The 16633-nt window shown below is 40.8% G+C and overlaps 1 protein-coding gene across 7 annotated transcripts in view; it reads right to left on the reverse strand.

The window, feature by feature from the left end:
- Nucleotides 1-1906: 1906 nt before the first annotated feature.
- tmtc3 (transmembrane O-mannosyltransferase targeting cadherins 3) overlaps nt 1907-16633 on the reverse strand; it is a 41063-nt gene continuing 26336 nt past the window's right edge. For 5 of the 7 annotated variants that reach the window (XM_061773905.1, XM_061773909.1, XM_061773903.1 and 2 more), the window contains 7 exons: nt 14970-15090; nt 14790-14901; nt 12426-12529; nt 12181-12350; nt 11827-12053; nt 4122-4892; nt 1907-3996 (listed from right to left, as the gene is read on the reverse strand). In XM_061773905.1, the coding sequence (XP_061629889.1) occupies nt 3977-3996; nt 4122-4892; nt 11827-12053; nt 12181-12350; nt 12426-12529; nt 14790-14901; nt 14970-15090 (1525 nt within the window). In that variant the 3' untranslated portion in view covers nt 1907-3976. Of the gene's footprint in view, nt 4893-11826; nt 12054-12180; nt 12351-12425; nt 12530-14789; nt 14902-14969; nt 15091-16633 lie in introns of all 7 variants that reach the window. The other 2 variants (XM_061773910.1, XM_061773907.1) reach the window with 1 other exon arrangement.

The following is a 16633-nucleotide window of genomic DNA, read 5'->3' on the forward strand; positions in this document are numbered from 1 at the left end:
ACAGTTCTGAGGTGCGGGGTTCAATCCCCGTCCCCGCCTGTGTGGAGTTTGCATGTTCTCCCCGTGCCTGCGTGGGTTTTCTCCGGGCACTCCGGTTTCCTCCCACATCCCAAAAACATGCATTAATTGGAGACTCTAAATTGCCCGTAGGTGTCAATGTGAGTGCGACTGGTTGTTTGTTTGTATGTGCCCTGCGATTGGCTGGCAACAAGTTCAGAGTGTACCCCGCCTCCTGCCCGATGACAGCTGGGATAGGCTCCAGCACGCCGGCGACCCTAGTGAGGAGAAGCGGCTCAGAAAATGGATGGATGGATGGATATGTAGGATTTGTCTCCTATTAGTTAATACGCCTTTTCCATGAAACTAACACAAACATATCTTTGTGTCTTCTGAGTTCCTTTATTTTGTTCTTTTACAAACTGTCCTTCTCTGTCACTCAAGCTCTTTACCATTATCGCCACTGGAAAGAGCCTCCTCATGTTGCAATACACCAGAGGGATCTGTGAACTGAAGTGCCAGGATGAGGCAGCCATTTTGCATTCACACAACAGCAGACAGCAAAACAGTGTTCCTTCTGATATTTGAATATGTATGACATTAATGGCGATAACATATGGGGTCCCAAAAGAGTCAATTCTTGGACCCCTTTTGTTCAGCCTGTACATGTTGACTATCATATTTGCCATTTAAATCTTGGGTACTATCTAGGTTACTACTATTTTTCCTCATGCTTATGACTAAGCTCTTTTAAAGCGCTTTAAAATAATTTTAATATTTTATTTGTAGTCTTTTTAGGATTTTGTTTAGTCGTTTTAGTAAGCTGACTTTTTGTACTGTTTTTAAATGTTCTTTGTTTTGAAATGTACTTTTAATCATGTAAAGCACATTGAATTACCTTGTGTATGAAATGTGCTATATAAATGAAGCTGGGTTGGGTTAGGATTTCAAACATGGGTTAGGGTTTAAAATTAGGGTTTCAAGCCAGATTTTTGGGTTTCAAACAATGGTTAAAATTTAGAGTTTTAAGTCAGGTTAAGGGTTTGGTCCTGTTTGGTCCTCAAGATAAATGGGAGGGGGGAAAAAAAGAAAAAAAAAAAAGCTATAACCACTTCATGCATATCACTTACTACATCGGTGAACTTAGTGACTGATGTGTAACAAGAATCATCCATCCATCCATATTCCTCACAAGGGTGATGAGCGTGCTGGAGCCCATCCCACCTATCTTCGGGCGAGAAGCGGGGTATACCCTAAACTGCTCGCCAGCCAATCGGAGGGCACATACAGTATAAACAAACAACCATTCACTCACATTCACACCTACGGGTAATTTAGAGTATTCAATCAACCTACCACGCATCAAGAATCATGCATATAAAAAATGGATTCATATAGAAAAACTGAGTTGGAATACCCAGTGACTGACTTACACTAACACATTCATATTGAATTGCATTTTGAATTGACTGTAGGGTCTAATGACATCAAGACTTGAATAGCTTTCATCTATAATGACTGGTGACGTCAAGACTCATGCATATCAAAGCACTTAACAGCTGTCCTCCTCCTCCTGATGCCTTGAATTAAGAGTCATGAATGCATATTAAAAAACAGATTAATAAATTGTCCACTGTAGTGACTGATGACATCAAGACTCATGCATATTGAATAGCTTCCCACTATAGTGACTAATGCACAACCTTCACATTAAGACTCAAATGCATATAAAAACACAGCTTTTTGAATAGCCTTCCACTGTAATGACTGATGCGCAACTTTGACAAGACTCATACATCTCCAAGAAAACAGCCTTTGAGTAGCTGTCCTCTGTAGCGACTGATGACATCCAGACTTGTGGATATTGAATAGCTTTCCACTTTAGTGACGGATGACACAATAGGAGCAGTCGAGTTGTCATCCCATTTTATTTAACCACTACCAACACCTCCACCACAAAAATAAAACATGAAAAATAAGAAATAAAATTGAGTCACTCTGCAGACATAAAACAATGGGGAAAAAAATGTCCCTTCTGTTTTAACACGGACAGTCATTTTGCACAAGTGAAAGCAGGGGTCGGAGTGGGGGGATAACGAGTGTAGTCACAGTTTGCATACAAAAACAAAAATAAATAAATGGATATACAATCTTGGAACACTTTTAGGGCTGTTAATTAACCAGCAGTGTCGCATATACATTTGTATTTGTTTATTTTACAATTAATTGCACTGTAGGGTGTGGGGGAGGTGGGTGACATGGCCGTCACATTAGCGTGTTAGCCTAGCACGGGCAGCAACAATAGCGGTAATGGCAACGACGGGAAGGCAGGAAACGGGGCGGGAGGAGATCAATACAGATTAGCGGGGAGTGATAAGACGGAGGATGTTTTGCTCCAATTCAGGGGGAGGCCTTCATCGTCATCATCCTCGTGGTCACTTCCTGTAATTGTGCTCCCACTTAGTGTGTGCCTGTGTGTGCGTGTGGAGAAAGTGGGTCACACGGCTACAAAACAACATCTAGTGGTTAACGACCAACTTGTGCTTCTTCTTTACCACCTAACGCTGACACCTTTACGCAAACATGTTGCAGCAAGGAGCAAATTTGTCCATTTCAAGGAGCGATCCCAGAACGTTTGGAAAATTCCCCCCACCCCCTCCCCCCAAAAGCAAGTTTAACTGAGCACGAACACAGAAAGGACTCAAGAGGCCATGCCCAAAAAGACTATTTTTTTTGCATTTTGGTTTTGAAGCAGCCTTTTTAGATTGTTTTCAATAATGTTTTTGTGGTCCTTCACAAACAAATTTGCCCGAGAGGTTTAGGTTGATAGCTGCCAAATTTATACTAGACAGCTGGACAATGCCAAGTTGTAAAGAGTGAGTTTTCAACATTGCTTGTGGGTGGAGCATGGCAGCAAAGTTTCAAGATTCACTGTTGGTTCAGTAGTGTACTCCAGACGTTTTTGAAAATTCAAACCACAAAACCAATTCCATTTAGCAATATGACATTTGGTAGGCGTGTCTATCATTAAATTAATAGGACCACCAAAAAGCCTCAACACAATACCCGAAAACATGCAGGACGCTTGTCATTGTGGTTTGAAGAGGCCATTTCCAAGGGAACTTGTCCAAGAGGTTTTGTCTGCTACTTAATTTGAACCACATACTAAAGAGATGGACAAAAAATGTTTCATCTCTGCATGTGGGCGAAGCATGGCAGTGAAGTTTAATGACTTGCAATGAAACAAAAGTAATAAAGTCAGCACCAAGGTCATGTGTGACGAAGGTCCCACCTTGACGAGAGCTACAGGTGCCACCTATGGGCTATATGTATGGAAGTAAGAGCTGCACCCCAGCTTTAGTAGTTGTGTGCACACATTCCATGCATTTCCTCACAAAATGGCCCTCAAATAGATGCAAAAGCATCAATCTGTGCTTTTACTTGACATGGTTCAAGTTTTCCTTTTTGATTCAATTGAACCCTTCTCTATTTGCAGTTGGCTACTCACAAATTGACCTATTCCCATTTTTTTCTGTGGAACCCATCAACAGCTCATTGCTGAAAACTCATCATTTTGCACTCGAACATGTCACAAGGCTCCCAAGTCTTGACTGATAGGAAAGTAGTAGTTGGTGTAAAGGAAGTATGTTCAAGTGATAAGATCTTGACTGAGAAACTAGGATATATATCAGGAAGGAGCTAAGTTTAGCCTATGTCGAAAGTAACGAAGAGTCTTCACCGCATGTGCATGGACACATGCACTTCTGTTGCAATTTTTTTAAATCATTTATTATTAAGGGTAATGTGAGTTTCAAAAGATGAGTTTAAAATGGTATTTTAAGTCTTGTGGCATCATAGCTTGTGGCATATTTATGGTTAAAACGATTAATATATGCACTTGTCATGATTTGGGGACAGGGATGTCAATTACTTGCAGTTTTCGCTTTTCACGGCAGGACTCAGTCCCTTTCTCCCGCGACTAACGGGATTTTACTGTATCTGAAAAATAAAAAAGGGGAATAATTAGGAGAAAAAAAGTCTTATAGAAAAAGTTCTGTGAAAAATAGTCGCGGCTCTAAAGAAGAAAAAAAAAAAAGCGAAAAAAAGAGATTGTGGTCAATCACCGCTTAAAATGCGCTCAATCTCCTCCAGCCTCTTCAAGGCAGCGGCGCGCTTCTGCTCGATATCACTCTCGTGGTCGACGGACTTGGCCGCAGTCCGTCTGTCGGGCTGGCCGGCATCCAGCTCCGATCGGTCGGTTTCAGCGGAGGATTTCCTCGCATTCTTCTTGCCGCGGGGACTCCGCCTTTCCTCCTCCCCGGTTGCCGGCTTCTCCTCCTCCACTAGAGACTGCCCGGCCGCGCTCATGGCCGCCATCTTACCCCTGACAATGTTAAGATGGCGTCGCACATACTCCTCATGCGGTGCCAGCGCCAGCGTCTCTTCCAGGCATCGCTCGGCCCGGGGCAGGTCCCGCTCCTCGAAGTAGACCACGCACAGGTTGTGCTTGCCCTGCACGTTGCCCGGGTCCATCTGCAGAATGCGCTGGAAGCAGCTCTTGGCGCCAGCTGTGTCCTTTTTGTGATTCATGAGGATATCGCCCTTGAGGATGAGGCCCTTGATGTGCTCCGGGTGGTGGCGCAGCAGCTCGTCCAGCACGGGCAACGCGTCAAGCTCGCGGCGCGACTGCGAGTAGAGCAGTGCCAGATTGAAAAGCGCCGAGCGGAAGCCCGACTGTAGCGCGATGGCCTTGTGCATCCAGCGCTCGGCCACCGCGTTATCCTCCGCGTCCATGGCCAGCATGCCAAGGTTGAAGTAGCCGTTTGCGTCATCCGGCTCCTCCTCCACGTAGGCCAGGAAGCGGCGGTTGGCCTCGGGCCAGAACTTGGGCTCACCTGGAAGGGAAAACAGGCAACGGCCTTACAGTGGTACCAAGTGTCAATCGATTATTTAAAAAACAACACAAAAAAAACAAAACAGATTAATCACGCTTTTGTATTTTGATTGTGATTAATCACAGATATACCACATATAGTACCACATTTTGCTTTGAGATGGTATTTCAAACTTCTCCTTCGATGAACAGAGTTCAGGGCTGCACTATATGCAAATTACCTTTTTCATTTTCATTTTTAAGAAAGTCCCATCCGGGTGCAAGCAAAATTTGGCACACCAGTTGGAGTTTCCTCATTTATCTTTGCACTGGCGTTAACGGTGACCTGATCACTGCCCTTATAGCAACCTGAACCACATTTCAGATATCCATCTGCGGTTAAAGTAAAGGAGCATGTGTAGTCAAAATAAACTGATTAATCTAAGTTAATACATGATAATGCGATTTTTTTGTGTGATTAATCATGATTGAATGCTTTAACTTTGACAGCCCTTCTTAGTAGTTATGAGCTGTAGCTTGGTGGATTGTTTTTGCTTTGTGTTGGGAACCAAAAGTTGAGGAATGAGTGAGCTTCAGATACAACGCCATGAAAAAAAAAAAGAAAAGGGGAGCCACAATTGTCAATCGTCATGTGTGCTGCAGGAAATCAGAATCAGAAACAGCTTTATTGGCAAAGTATGCTGCAAGAGACACAAGGAATGATACCATTTCTCTTTATTGGTCCGAAAGTTACTCATTTACTAACAACAATAAATGTACCTTTGTCCATCTATCGATGCCAGCGATGTATAGTGACAGGCAAAAAAATTTAATGCTCTTCCATTTGTTGGCAATTAGCCAGCGTGTCTCTGTGTCCACATAAAACAGAATAATAGCTTCGTTTTCGAGTACACAGGCCCATATTTCCCACTAAGTCAATTTGTGAGTAAATTGGCAAGCGCAACATTATTTCAGTATGTACACATTTTGCCCGACTCCTACTAAAAATGACATTTGTGTGGACACTTCGGCTGCCAGCAATAGAGCGTTTTGTAAAAATGGATACAGAGGGGTACGAGCCTTACAAGTGCTCCACCCGACAAGTTTTTCAGGTTTGAGACGCTGCTTGCTCGCTTTTTTGCTTTGTGCTGCGAGCCAAAGGTTAAAGTATGAGCAATCTTCAGATACGTTGCCGCTCGAGTGAAGTGAAAATAATAATGGAGCAAATAAGTAACAGACAGTCAAACACACACATACAAAGTAAGAACACTCGCAAGACACCCGCCATCCAAATTCCAGATCCTGACATGCACACGGCCACCGCCCTTAAAGGCACACATCCAACACACGAATACTATAGCAAGGACAGTAATTACACATTATAAAACCAATTTATTACTTTATTAAGCCATTTGTGTGGACGCTAGGTTTGCCAGGAAAACCAATATTGTGTTAATAAATATATTGGATGAAAACCATCTACAATATGATATCAATGCAAGTGAAGCAGGAAACAACCTTCTACAGAGGAAAAAAAAGAAGTCTACACATCCTTGTTTAAAGTCATGCTTTGGTGGTATAAAAAAATTAGACCAAGATAAATTTTGAAATTTTATCCAAGCCAAATAGCTCTAAGATAGATATCTGATGCTTTTCTATTTGATATGGTGACATAACGGAAAACAATAGATTGTAATGTGCAATTTTCCTCCTCCTAAATAAACAATTATTTCTGTGTAGACAATAGGGTTGTGAATCTCTCAATTATGCTACAATATCTTTGGTATACAGTATTTGACGCTTGTGGATTGATATGGTCTCATCAACTTGAGCGTGAACACTATTTTGTGTCACCCCTACTAAAAAGATGATGTCCATGAGCACCCTAAAGTTGGTTATCGTACAGTAACTTATGGTACAATATCGTTGCGATTTTCTGACACTTGTATCTTGTATTTATTGATATGATATCGATATTTTGGCTCACCCCTAATAAAAACGGCGTCTGTGTCAACAGAAGAATTAAAAACAGCCTTATTTGATCATTTTAAGCTAATGTATCGATATGGGATCAACAAGCGATATGACACATTTTAGTATTTATATTTTGTATATTTTGCATTCTTTTGTGGTGCTCCTATGCTTTCACTGCAGCCTCTTTGAGTTGTTTTTTTGGGGGGGTTACTCCCGTCAACATCCAATTTGACAGTTAAATTATGGGGTTTAAGTCTGGTGACTGACGTGGATCCAAAAGTTGATTTAAAATCATTTATTTTAATGCCAAACCCAAATGTTTTCAGTCCATAGCAAAAAAAATAAACCTTTAAAGAAAACATGAAGTGCCAGGCGAAACATTTAATTTTATTTTAATGGGATTCAAATTAAACGGTCAAGCATTTCAGAAAAGCATTATCATTAAACGAAACATAACCATAAAGAAATGAATGATGGTAGTTGTTCAGTCATCGGTCAAAAAAAAAAAATTATTCACAAATTCTGCTAGGGTATGTAAACTTATGAACACAACTGTACATATATGCAGTCATACGTACCCCGTCATATTGGAATGAAAGTGTAGGCTACAGCTTTTTAATAACCACTATGTGGTGGTGGCATATTAGAATGAAGGTGTACAACTCTCTCATAACCTCTAGGTGGCAGTGGCATTTTGGAATGAAAGTGTACAGCTTTTTCATAACCTCTAGACGGCAGCATACATTTATAAAATGTGAAAGTTTTTCCCATTTTCCCCTATACCAATGTATAATGTGCATTATTGACTTGTGCATTATACACGAGAAATTACAGTACTATTCTAATACTTTTGCAGAGGAGTATGTGTGTTTGTTCTTCTATAGCTTGTTACATCACCACTAATTCATACAAAAAAAGGCCTCCCCATCTGCGGTTGAGTAAATCAACATCCCTCAGGAGCATATCGTCGTCGGAATGAGTGTGAGAAAGCCACTTCCAGTGAGCTGCGATGATGCGACGAGCACACTGACGAACTTCCATTTGTCATCTGACTTGTCATCCAGGGTAGCGAGCACTGACAAGGCTAACAATAGGCCACTTAGCACCATGCTAACCTTCAGCTGATCTCGTTCCAATTGAATTTTTGAGTGTTATGACAAACATGCAACCAGTTCAGGGTGTACCCCGCCTCCTGCCCAATTACAGCTGGGACAGGCTCCAGCATGCCCGCGACCCTAGTGAGGAGAAGCGGCTCAGAAAATGGATGGATGGATGGATGACAAACATGCTCTATAAAAGCAATACTTTCAGGAAGGTGTCCAATTTATTTAAGAAGGCAACTGTTAAAAGATTGACAAAAAAGTAGCAATCTAAAGAACCTTTTTTCCTCAGGAAAAAGTCCTTAACTTAGAAAATGTTGCATTTGTACAAAATGCTTTTTTTCCATTAAACATTTTTTTGAGAAAAAAAGCATTCATCTGGATTTTCTCAAGACAGAGAACCTTTTTGAGAACACAAGTCATCAACATTAAAAAAGGCTACAGTGCAAACAAAAAAAGGGAAAATGTCACAAGAATATGGGGTTATTGCAAAAAAATATATTAAATATGTAAAATAGAAAAATATGTTAATCTTATGCGAAACTAAAAGATCTTGTATCTTGCAGGAATACCGTCTCATCGCCCTGTGGGAAAAAGTTGTATTCTTATGAAAAAAAAAAATCAGTTTTGAGAAGAAAATCTGTAACCTCTTGAAATTAAAGTGCTATTTTTTTTTGTGAGCAAAAAAATTTAATTATTTGGAGAATAATGCTGAATCTTATGACAATAAAGCTATCTTGTTTGAGTCTTCAGTCAGAGGGGGTGGAAGGAGCTGTTTGAGTGACAGCTTTGACTGATGAATCGAAAATGCAAACTGCAGGGGAGAGCGGCGGCCAGAAAAAGAACAAGCCTTTCATCATAATGACTCATGCCCTTCGTTGCTGCTGTTTGAAAACAATTCAATAGTAATAATCCTTCCTTGGTCTCTGCTGCATTAGCAGCTGCTATACAATGCAGCAAAGTTTACAGAAATCAGTGTCGTGGAAAGTCTTTAAAGCTCAAATGTTGTTTTTTTGGGTGTGTGTCAGTCAAACAAGAAAAGCAAGAGATTTGACAGTGCATGCAGAGTTCATTCAAACTCATTCCACATTATTAGTGTCACGCCCTAATGCCTCGGCAGGCAGCAGGTGGTGCCGTCTGCTGGTTTTTCTGGTCGGGCGGGATGGGAAAATAATTGCGATTGGCTGATTTCATGGAGTATTTTGCTGATTATCAATCAATAAATGTTTCACCTTTTAAGAATGTGATCCTTTTAACTACAACTACTAGGTGACGTAGTAGTTTGTCCCAGTGGTGCTGCCGTATGGATGTCATATACCCTTTCATGCCGTTATGAAAAGCCAGTGTTACAGCCAAGTACGGTTCGGTTATTTGTTTACTTTTAAAGCACATATCAGCAGCTGATAGCCTAAAAAGTTTGACAAAAATTCAGATGGTTCCACAAAAAATCTTATTTACAGTTCAATTTCTTGAAGAAATAATAAGTCTGACAACCGTACGTCAAGAATCTTGCAAGAATAGAACCATTTTAAGAAAAACCTATTCCACGAAATTTAAAAAAAATAAGCCATACTTTTTTTGATGTTTAAACGTTTTTCAATAAGAAAGGAATGTTACATGAAAAAAGTAACATCCTAATGTTATGACTATTATGTAATATTTTTTACTTACAAAATAAACGGAATGGTGCAACAATATGGTAGTATTCTTGAAGAGACATGTTTTTCCAAGAAAGATTTTATTCCTCCAAGAAAAAAAAAAAGTGTATCATTCCAATATGACAGGGGTACGCAAGATATCACCCCGTGGGGTCAGAATGACCACAAGAACGGTGAGCAAAAATCCCAGAACCATACGGGGGGACCTAGTGAATGACGTGCAGAGAGCTGGGACCAAAGTAACAAAGGCTAGCATCAGTAACACACTATGCCGCCAGGCACTCAAATCCTGCAGTGCCAGATGTTTCACCCTGCTTAACCCAGTACATGTCCAGGCCTGCCTGAAGTTTGCTAGAGAGCATTTGGATGATCCAGAAGAGGATTGGGAGAATGTCATATGGTCACATGAAACCAAAAAAATAACTTTATGTTAAAATCTCAACCTGTCGTGTTTGGAGGAAAAAGAATGCCGAGTTGGATCCAAAGAACACCAAAACTAATGTGAAGCATGGTGGTGGAAACATCATGCTATGGGGCTGTTTTTCTGCAAAGGGACCAGGAAGACCGATCAGTGTAAAGGAAAGAATGAATGGGGCCATGTATCATGAGATTTTGAGTGAAAACCTCCTTCCATCAGCAAGGGCACTGAAGATGAAACGTGGTTGGGTCTTTCAGCATGATAATGATCCCAAGCACACCACCCGGGCAATGAAGGAGTGGCTCCGTAAGAAGCATTTCAAGGTCCAGGAGTGGCCTAGCCAGTCTCCAGATCTCAACCCCATAGAAAATCTTTGGAGGGAGTTGAAAGTCTGTGTTGCTCCAAAACATCACTGCTTTAGAGGAGATCTGCATGGAGGAATGGGCCAAAATAACAGCAACAGTGTGTGAAAACTAGACTTTACGCCGATCTGATCGGTATCGGCCGACAATTAGCATTTTATGCTGATGGGGTTTCATGTCATAATTCGGCGATCAAATCAATGACGTCATCGATCGGCTGCGCACAAGACATTTAATTAACTCCGCGTTGGCATTGCGTAAGAATCAAAAAGCGAGTTTATTTTTAGCCTTGTCACGTGTCTTGTGGCGCAGTACTGTAACTAGCTGACGTCCAATAAAGTTTTTCTCAATCTTGTCGGTTAAAAAACACGTCATCGGTGTGGGACTATTTTGCAGTGTCTCAGACAAACAACACGTAAGTTATTTGCAGTCTGTGCACAAAAGAAGTACGTTGTGGGGAACGTCATCTAAATGCTTCAACACAAATTTTATCGGGAACCTGAAGAATGTACACAAGGAGTAGCATGCTGCGGTTCAAGCATTGCAGCGTGGAAAAAAAAAAAGGAAAAGCCAAACGAACGCAAACTCTGGACAACACCAGTCGATATAGCGGGACAGTGAGAAAGTTAGAGTAAGCATGTCATGAACAGTATTTATTAAAGTCGTTTAATTGCAATAAAGTAATTTAATTACAGTAAATTAGCGCCCATTATTTCTGTCATGTTGTAATGTTGATCTAATCTAAACTTATGTCAGTAGCCAATCCTTGAATGCCCCCTAGAGGTCATTGATGTTTTAACTTTTGTCTAAAATGCTAGAGAATAATTTTGAGCTTGGATGGGCTCCAGCACACCCGCGACCCAAGTGAGGATAAGCGGTACAGAAAATGGATGGATACAGTACTCATACAGTAATGTTGGTTTGACATGACTGATTAGAATACATGACCTGACTAGAGAATACTTTTGAAGATACTCAGTATACAGTACACAAGTATATACAGTAAATGAACACTTAAACATTTAAGTCATTTAAATAGACACATTGCTCCATCTTGTGATTGAATCGGTGATCGGTTTTTAAAGTCGATCGGTCCCAAAAATCCTGATCGTGTAAAGCCTATTTTTAAATGATTTTGTTTTTTAAGAAGAAAAACAAACAAAACAAAAAGCTACCTGGCCCTGTGTTAAAAACTAATTGCCTCTTAAACCTAACAACTGGTTAGGCCGCCCTCAGTTAAAGTATGGCGTTTTTCTCTTTAAATTTTAATCTAATCAAAAATACTGTTATTTCCATGAACACCTTTCTTGAAAAAAACAGCTTACAACAATTCATCACCTTTTCTTTATTCCTGTACAATATTTTGCTGTTTTGAGTTATTTGTTGACTTTTGAGGCGTACATCCGGAGCGGCGCATCACCGGGAATAAAAGAACATTTCTCACCTGACTCCTGCATGAGGAGGGCTGAGTTAAAAAGCGCCAGTTTGTGACGCGGACTGAGCTGCAGCGCCTGCTCAAAGTTGCGCAGTGCCTCTGACGGCTCCTTCATCTCGATGTGTACAATGGCCAGGTTGTACCACAGGTCGGCATTGGCGCGGTCTAGCTCCAGGGCGCGCAGGTAAGCGTCGCGTGCCTCAGTCAGCTTGTTCATTTTCAACAGCAGCTCCCCTCTGTTGTCAAGTGCATCACACACATTTCATTAGCAACAATAAAAATGGTGGGTTTTTTTCAGGTAAAAAAAAGCTGCATTTATTAAGGAACAAAATACGAATATTTTTTGGGGAGGGGGGGGCTTGCCTGCTGATGTACGCCTGCTTGAAGTCAGGCCTCATGCTGATGGCTTGTCGATAAAGCTGGTCAGCTTCCTCCAGCCGGGACTCATTGGCGCGGATTAGATTGGCTAAATTGATGTACACGTTGAGATGGTTGGGGGCTACGCGCGTAGCATACTTTTTACCGGGAATAATCTGCCGAGACAAGCACTGATAAACTCTCATCCCAGTGAAAGAATGGGCCTTGCTTATACCTTAGGGTTCACTTACCTGTGGCATAAGGGACTTTGCAACTAAATAGGCATCTTCGGCCTCTTTGGATTTGTTCATGTTCTTGTAGGTTCTCCCAACATTCATGTGGGCGCCGATATCATCTGAGATGGTAGAGATAAGTAAAAGAAAAAACAAAAAATCTGACATTGTACATACCAATGAGTACAGCATATACGCACAGATGGGATATACCCCGTCAATGCTAGCTTAACGTCATCAATCATACACTGATTGCTCATGTATACATAATGGTCTGCTCCAACAACTTCTTAAAAAAAAAAACGCTTTAAAGGTTAAAAAAAACAACAGAAACTGGATATAAATGCAAAATGAAACCATAGAACATTAAATACAGTCTAAATATGCTACACCATATAGAAAATTAAATCTCGTCTAAATATGCTACATTAAGTCTACAGTGGTACCGTACCTTGATTTACACATTTAATTCCATGACCAAGCTTGTAACGCAATGTACTCATATCATATTTTTCCCATTGAAATCAACTGAAATGCCATTATATCATTGAGGCCCCCCAAAACTTAATTTTGTGTTTTAATAAAGAAAAACAGCACTGTATTGTAAAAAAACATAAGAATGTAAAGAAATAAACAGGTTTTATAAAATGTCAAAGGACACCAGAAACAAAATGGTAGACCTGCACCAGGCTGGGAAGACTGAATCTACAATAGGTAAGCAGCTTGGTGTGTCAAAATCAACTATGGGAGCAATTATTAGAAAATTGAAGACATTCAAGACCACTGATAATCTCCATCGATCTAGGGCTCCACGCTAGATATCACCGCGTGGGGTCAAAATGATCAGAAGAACGGTGAGCAAAAATCCCAGAACCAAACGGGGGGGGGGACCAAGTGAATTTCCTGCAGAGAGCTGGGACCAAAGTAACAAAGGCTACCATCAGTAACACACTACGCCACCAGATGTGTCCCCCTGCTTAAGCCAGTACATGTCCAGGCCCATCTGAAGTTTGCTAGAGAGCATTTGGAGGACCCAGAAGAGGATTGGGAGAATGTCCTATGGTCACATGAAACCAAAATAGAACTTTTTGGTAAAAACTCAACTTGTCGTGTTTGGAGGAGACGTCTGTGTTGCCCAGCGACAGCCCCAAAACATCACTGCTCTAGAGGGGATCTGCAGGATGGAATGGGCCAAAATACCAGCAACAGTGTGTTACCTTGTGAAGACTTACAGAAAACGTTTGACCTCTGTCATTGCCAACAAAGGGTATATAACAAAGTATTGACATGAACTTTTGTTATACTTATACCTATACTTATTTTCCACCATAATTTGCTAATAAATTCTTTAAAAATCAGACAGTAACTTTCTGGATTTTTTCCCCGTCATTTTGCCGCGCATAGTTGATGAAAATTGAAAATTAAATGAAAATGACAGGCCTCTCTCATCTTTTTAAGTGGGAGTAAAAAAAAAAAAAACAACAACTCTGCAACACTATATAAAACATTAAACAGTGTCCAAATATGGTACAGTTGAGGTGTGTTGATCATGAAACAAGCAAAATAATTATCAATGGCGGCCAGTGTAGTGATGTGGAGGTTACCCTCATTTAAATCAATGAGTGGAAAAGTCAGCTTAGGCCACATAAACTCTAAGTAATGTTTAATATTTGTAATTTTTATGTTTCATTGTTTGCCTTCGTTGTTGTCACTGTATAGTTTTTACGTGCAATTTGTGTTCCTGTGCATGCCGGTTGTTTCATATGTTCCGTTGATATCGGCTATGTGTTCTTTACCTGTACAGTGTACATGGAAATAGAGGGGGAAAAAATAATAATAAAATTTTAAAAAAAATTTAAAAAAAAATCGGATCAAGGCAAACAATTTGAATAGAGCACTTAGAACTATAGTGTTAAGCCAGCCTATGTAGAGCACCCTGGGAAAACAATATCCACTGATAACAGTTTCACCAAAGAACACCTAATTGGGTGGACATGTCTATAATAGCATGGCACACAAAACAGTCTCAAGGACCAGTGGGGTCAAAACTGAAGAGGAAGTCAGCTGCTGTGGTTTGAAGCAGACCTTTGGGCGAATTCACTCATTACTGCCCCTCTGGAAAATTAGACAAAATGATCCCCTAACACCAGCGATCAACACAAAATTGGATGCATAAAAATGTCTTAAGGACCTGTGCCTGAAATAGAACAGGAAGATGGCTATTTTTGTTTGAAGCGGCCATTTTGGGTCAATTTGAGGGATTTGACAAACACCTACTAGGAATTCAACCAAATGGACACCCAATAAAAAGCAGGTATCCGAGACAGTTGCATTTTTATGTTGTTTTTTTCCCCCCACTTGTGTTAAAACAAAGTAACTTACCTGGCTGCACAGAGGTGGCCTGCAGAAAATACTGCAGCGCTCTGGCGTAATTGTTCTGGTTTTCCAGCGCATGGCCCACATTGTTCCACAGCTTGGCGTTGTTCTTGTTTACCTGCAAAAAAATTTTTTTTTGATCAATCAATCAAGAAGTGCGGCAGCGTTGCCATCCTCCCGTCTCACCTTCAGAGCAGACATGAACAACGTATATTCTGACTCCCAGTCCCAATTCCTGTTGAAGGTCTTGATGGCGTGTGTGGTCAGCAGCACGGCAATCATCAGCCAGGAAATCTTCCTCAGGTACCTTCAAAATAAAGGAAATAACTCATTATTAATGAAGGGAAACCCTCCATCCAACCATTTTCCATAGAGCTTGTCCTCATCAGGGTTACGGGTGAGGCGAAGTCTATGCCAACTGATGTTGGCCAAGATTACCCCCCGGACTGGTTGCCAGCCGATCGAAGGACACACATAGACAAACTCACATTAACATCACACCTATTGTTTTTGGAATGTGGAAGGAAGCCGGAATACCTGTACAATACCCACATAAGCAGTGGGAGGACAAACTCCACACAAGAGGGCCAGTGCCAAGATTCAAAACAAAGCATCCGAAAGTTATTGTAAGTCTGTGTGACCTCTCAGTCGGGTGTTCTTTTTCTTCAGAAGGATATGAAACAAAATAGCTTTTATAATTTTTCTTTCATGGAACTGTTCCACATATAAGAGGAGAAAAGTACGCTAGTCTTAAGAATACAGTAGGTCTGCTTTCAAACCAAATTGGACGATTAGGGTTTGCCTTGCCACAGGCTTTTCTCCCTTCATTGCAGACAAAAAAGGACAAATGATGGAATGAACTTCAAATTGTGGAAAAAAAGGTAAACACGATCAGCTCAATGCCTTTCTTTCAAGTGATTTGATCTCTTCCGCCACGCTCCACATGTGCTGAAAGCTCACATGCTCTGATATAACCTGAATATCTGAATATAGATATTGATATATATTCAATAGGTACACAATGAGGAGAAAGTTAATGCACAACAACTGTTTTTTGGCCATATCCTGTTCCTAATAGGTGGCACAGCAAAACATTATGGAACATGATGTAGGAATCTCCTCAGGGAGAGACACTATTCATATACAGCACTTTGGGTCAAGGTAAGACTTAGGAGAGGCTTGTGTTTTGTGGAGGATCATCAAACTTTGTCACAAAGTTCTGCTCACATGCTATGGTGAAAACTCACAAGTTTAGCAATTTATCTGTCCATTACAACGGTTTCCATCATATGAAGTCCCTCGGAAGGGATTGTTCAGGTAGGAACGCTGGAAATGGCCCAAAGCTCAGAAAAATGGCCCCTTTAAACCAAAATGGATGACTACCTGCAAGTTTAACAGCATAGGTTCTTACTGATTTCTGCAAATCTTTTCAAGAGGAACATGGGGCCTTCGTGCAAATAATTAAATTGGCAAATTCCATTTTAGTGTCCATCAGATGAATTCCCGAGGAGGGGATTGTTTAGGTATGAAACCCTGGAATTGGCCAAGATGAAAGAAATATGGCCCTTTCAAACTAAAATGGACAACTACCTGGATGTTTCACAGTGCAGGTTCTTTGTCGATTCCCATGCCTCTTGTGATGAGGAACATGTGTGCCGGATTTCGTGTCAATCACGGGCAATGGTTGCGTATGTTAATATTTTCTAACACTCCAGGGAAGAGTACTGTGCTCCATGGCGATTCATCAAATTTGCCCCGGACCTCTGCTCACACCTTACAGTGAAAACTCATTATTATTATTATTATTATATTCCTCAGAAAACTCACAATCTTGCAATTAATCATCGCCA

The sequence above is a fragment of the Phyllopteryx taeniolatus genome, chromosome 5 (assembly GCF_024500385.1).
Source record: "Phyllopteryx taeniolatus isolate TA_2022b chromosome 5, UOR_Ptae_1.2, whole genome shotgun sequence".
Classification (NCBI taxonomy): domain Eukaryota; kingdom Metazoa; phylum Chordata; class Actinopteri; order Syngnathiformes; family Syngnathidae; genus Phyllopteryx; species Phyllopteryx taeniolatus.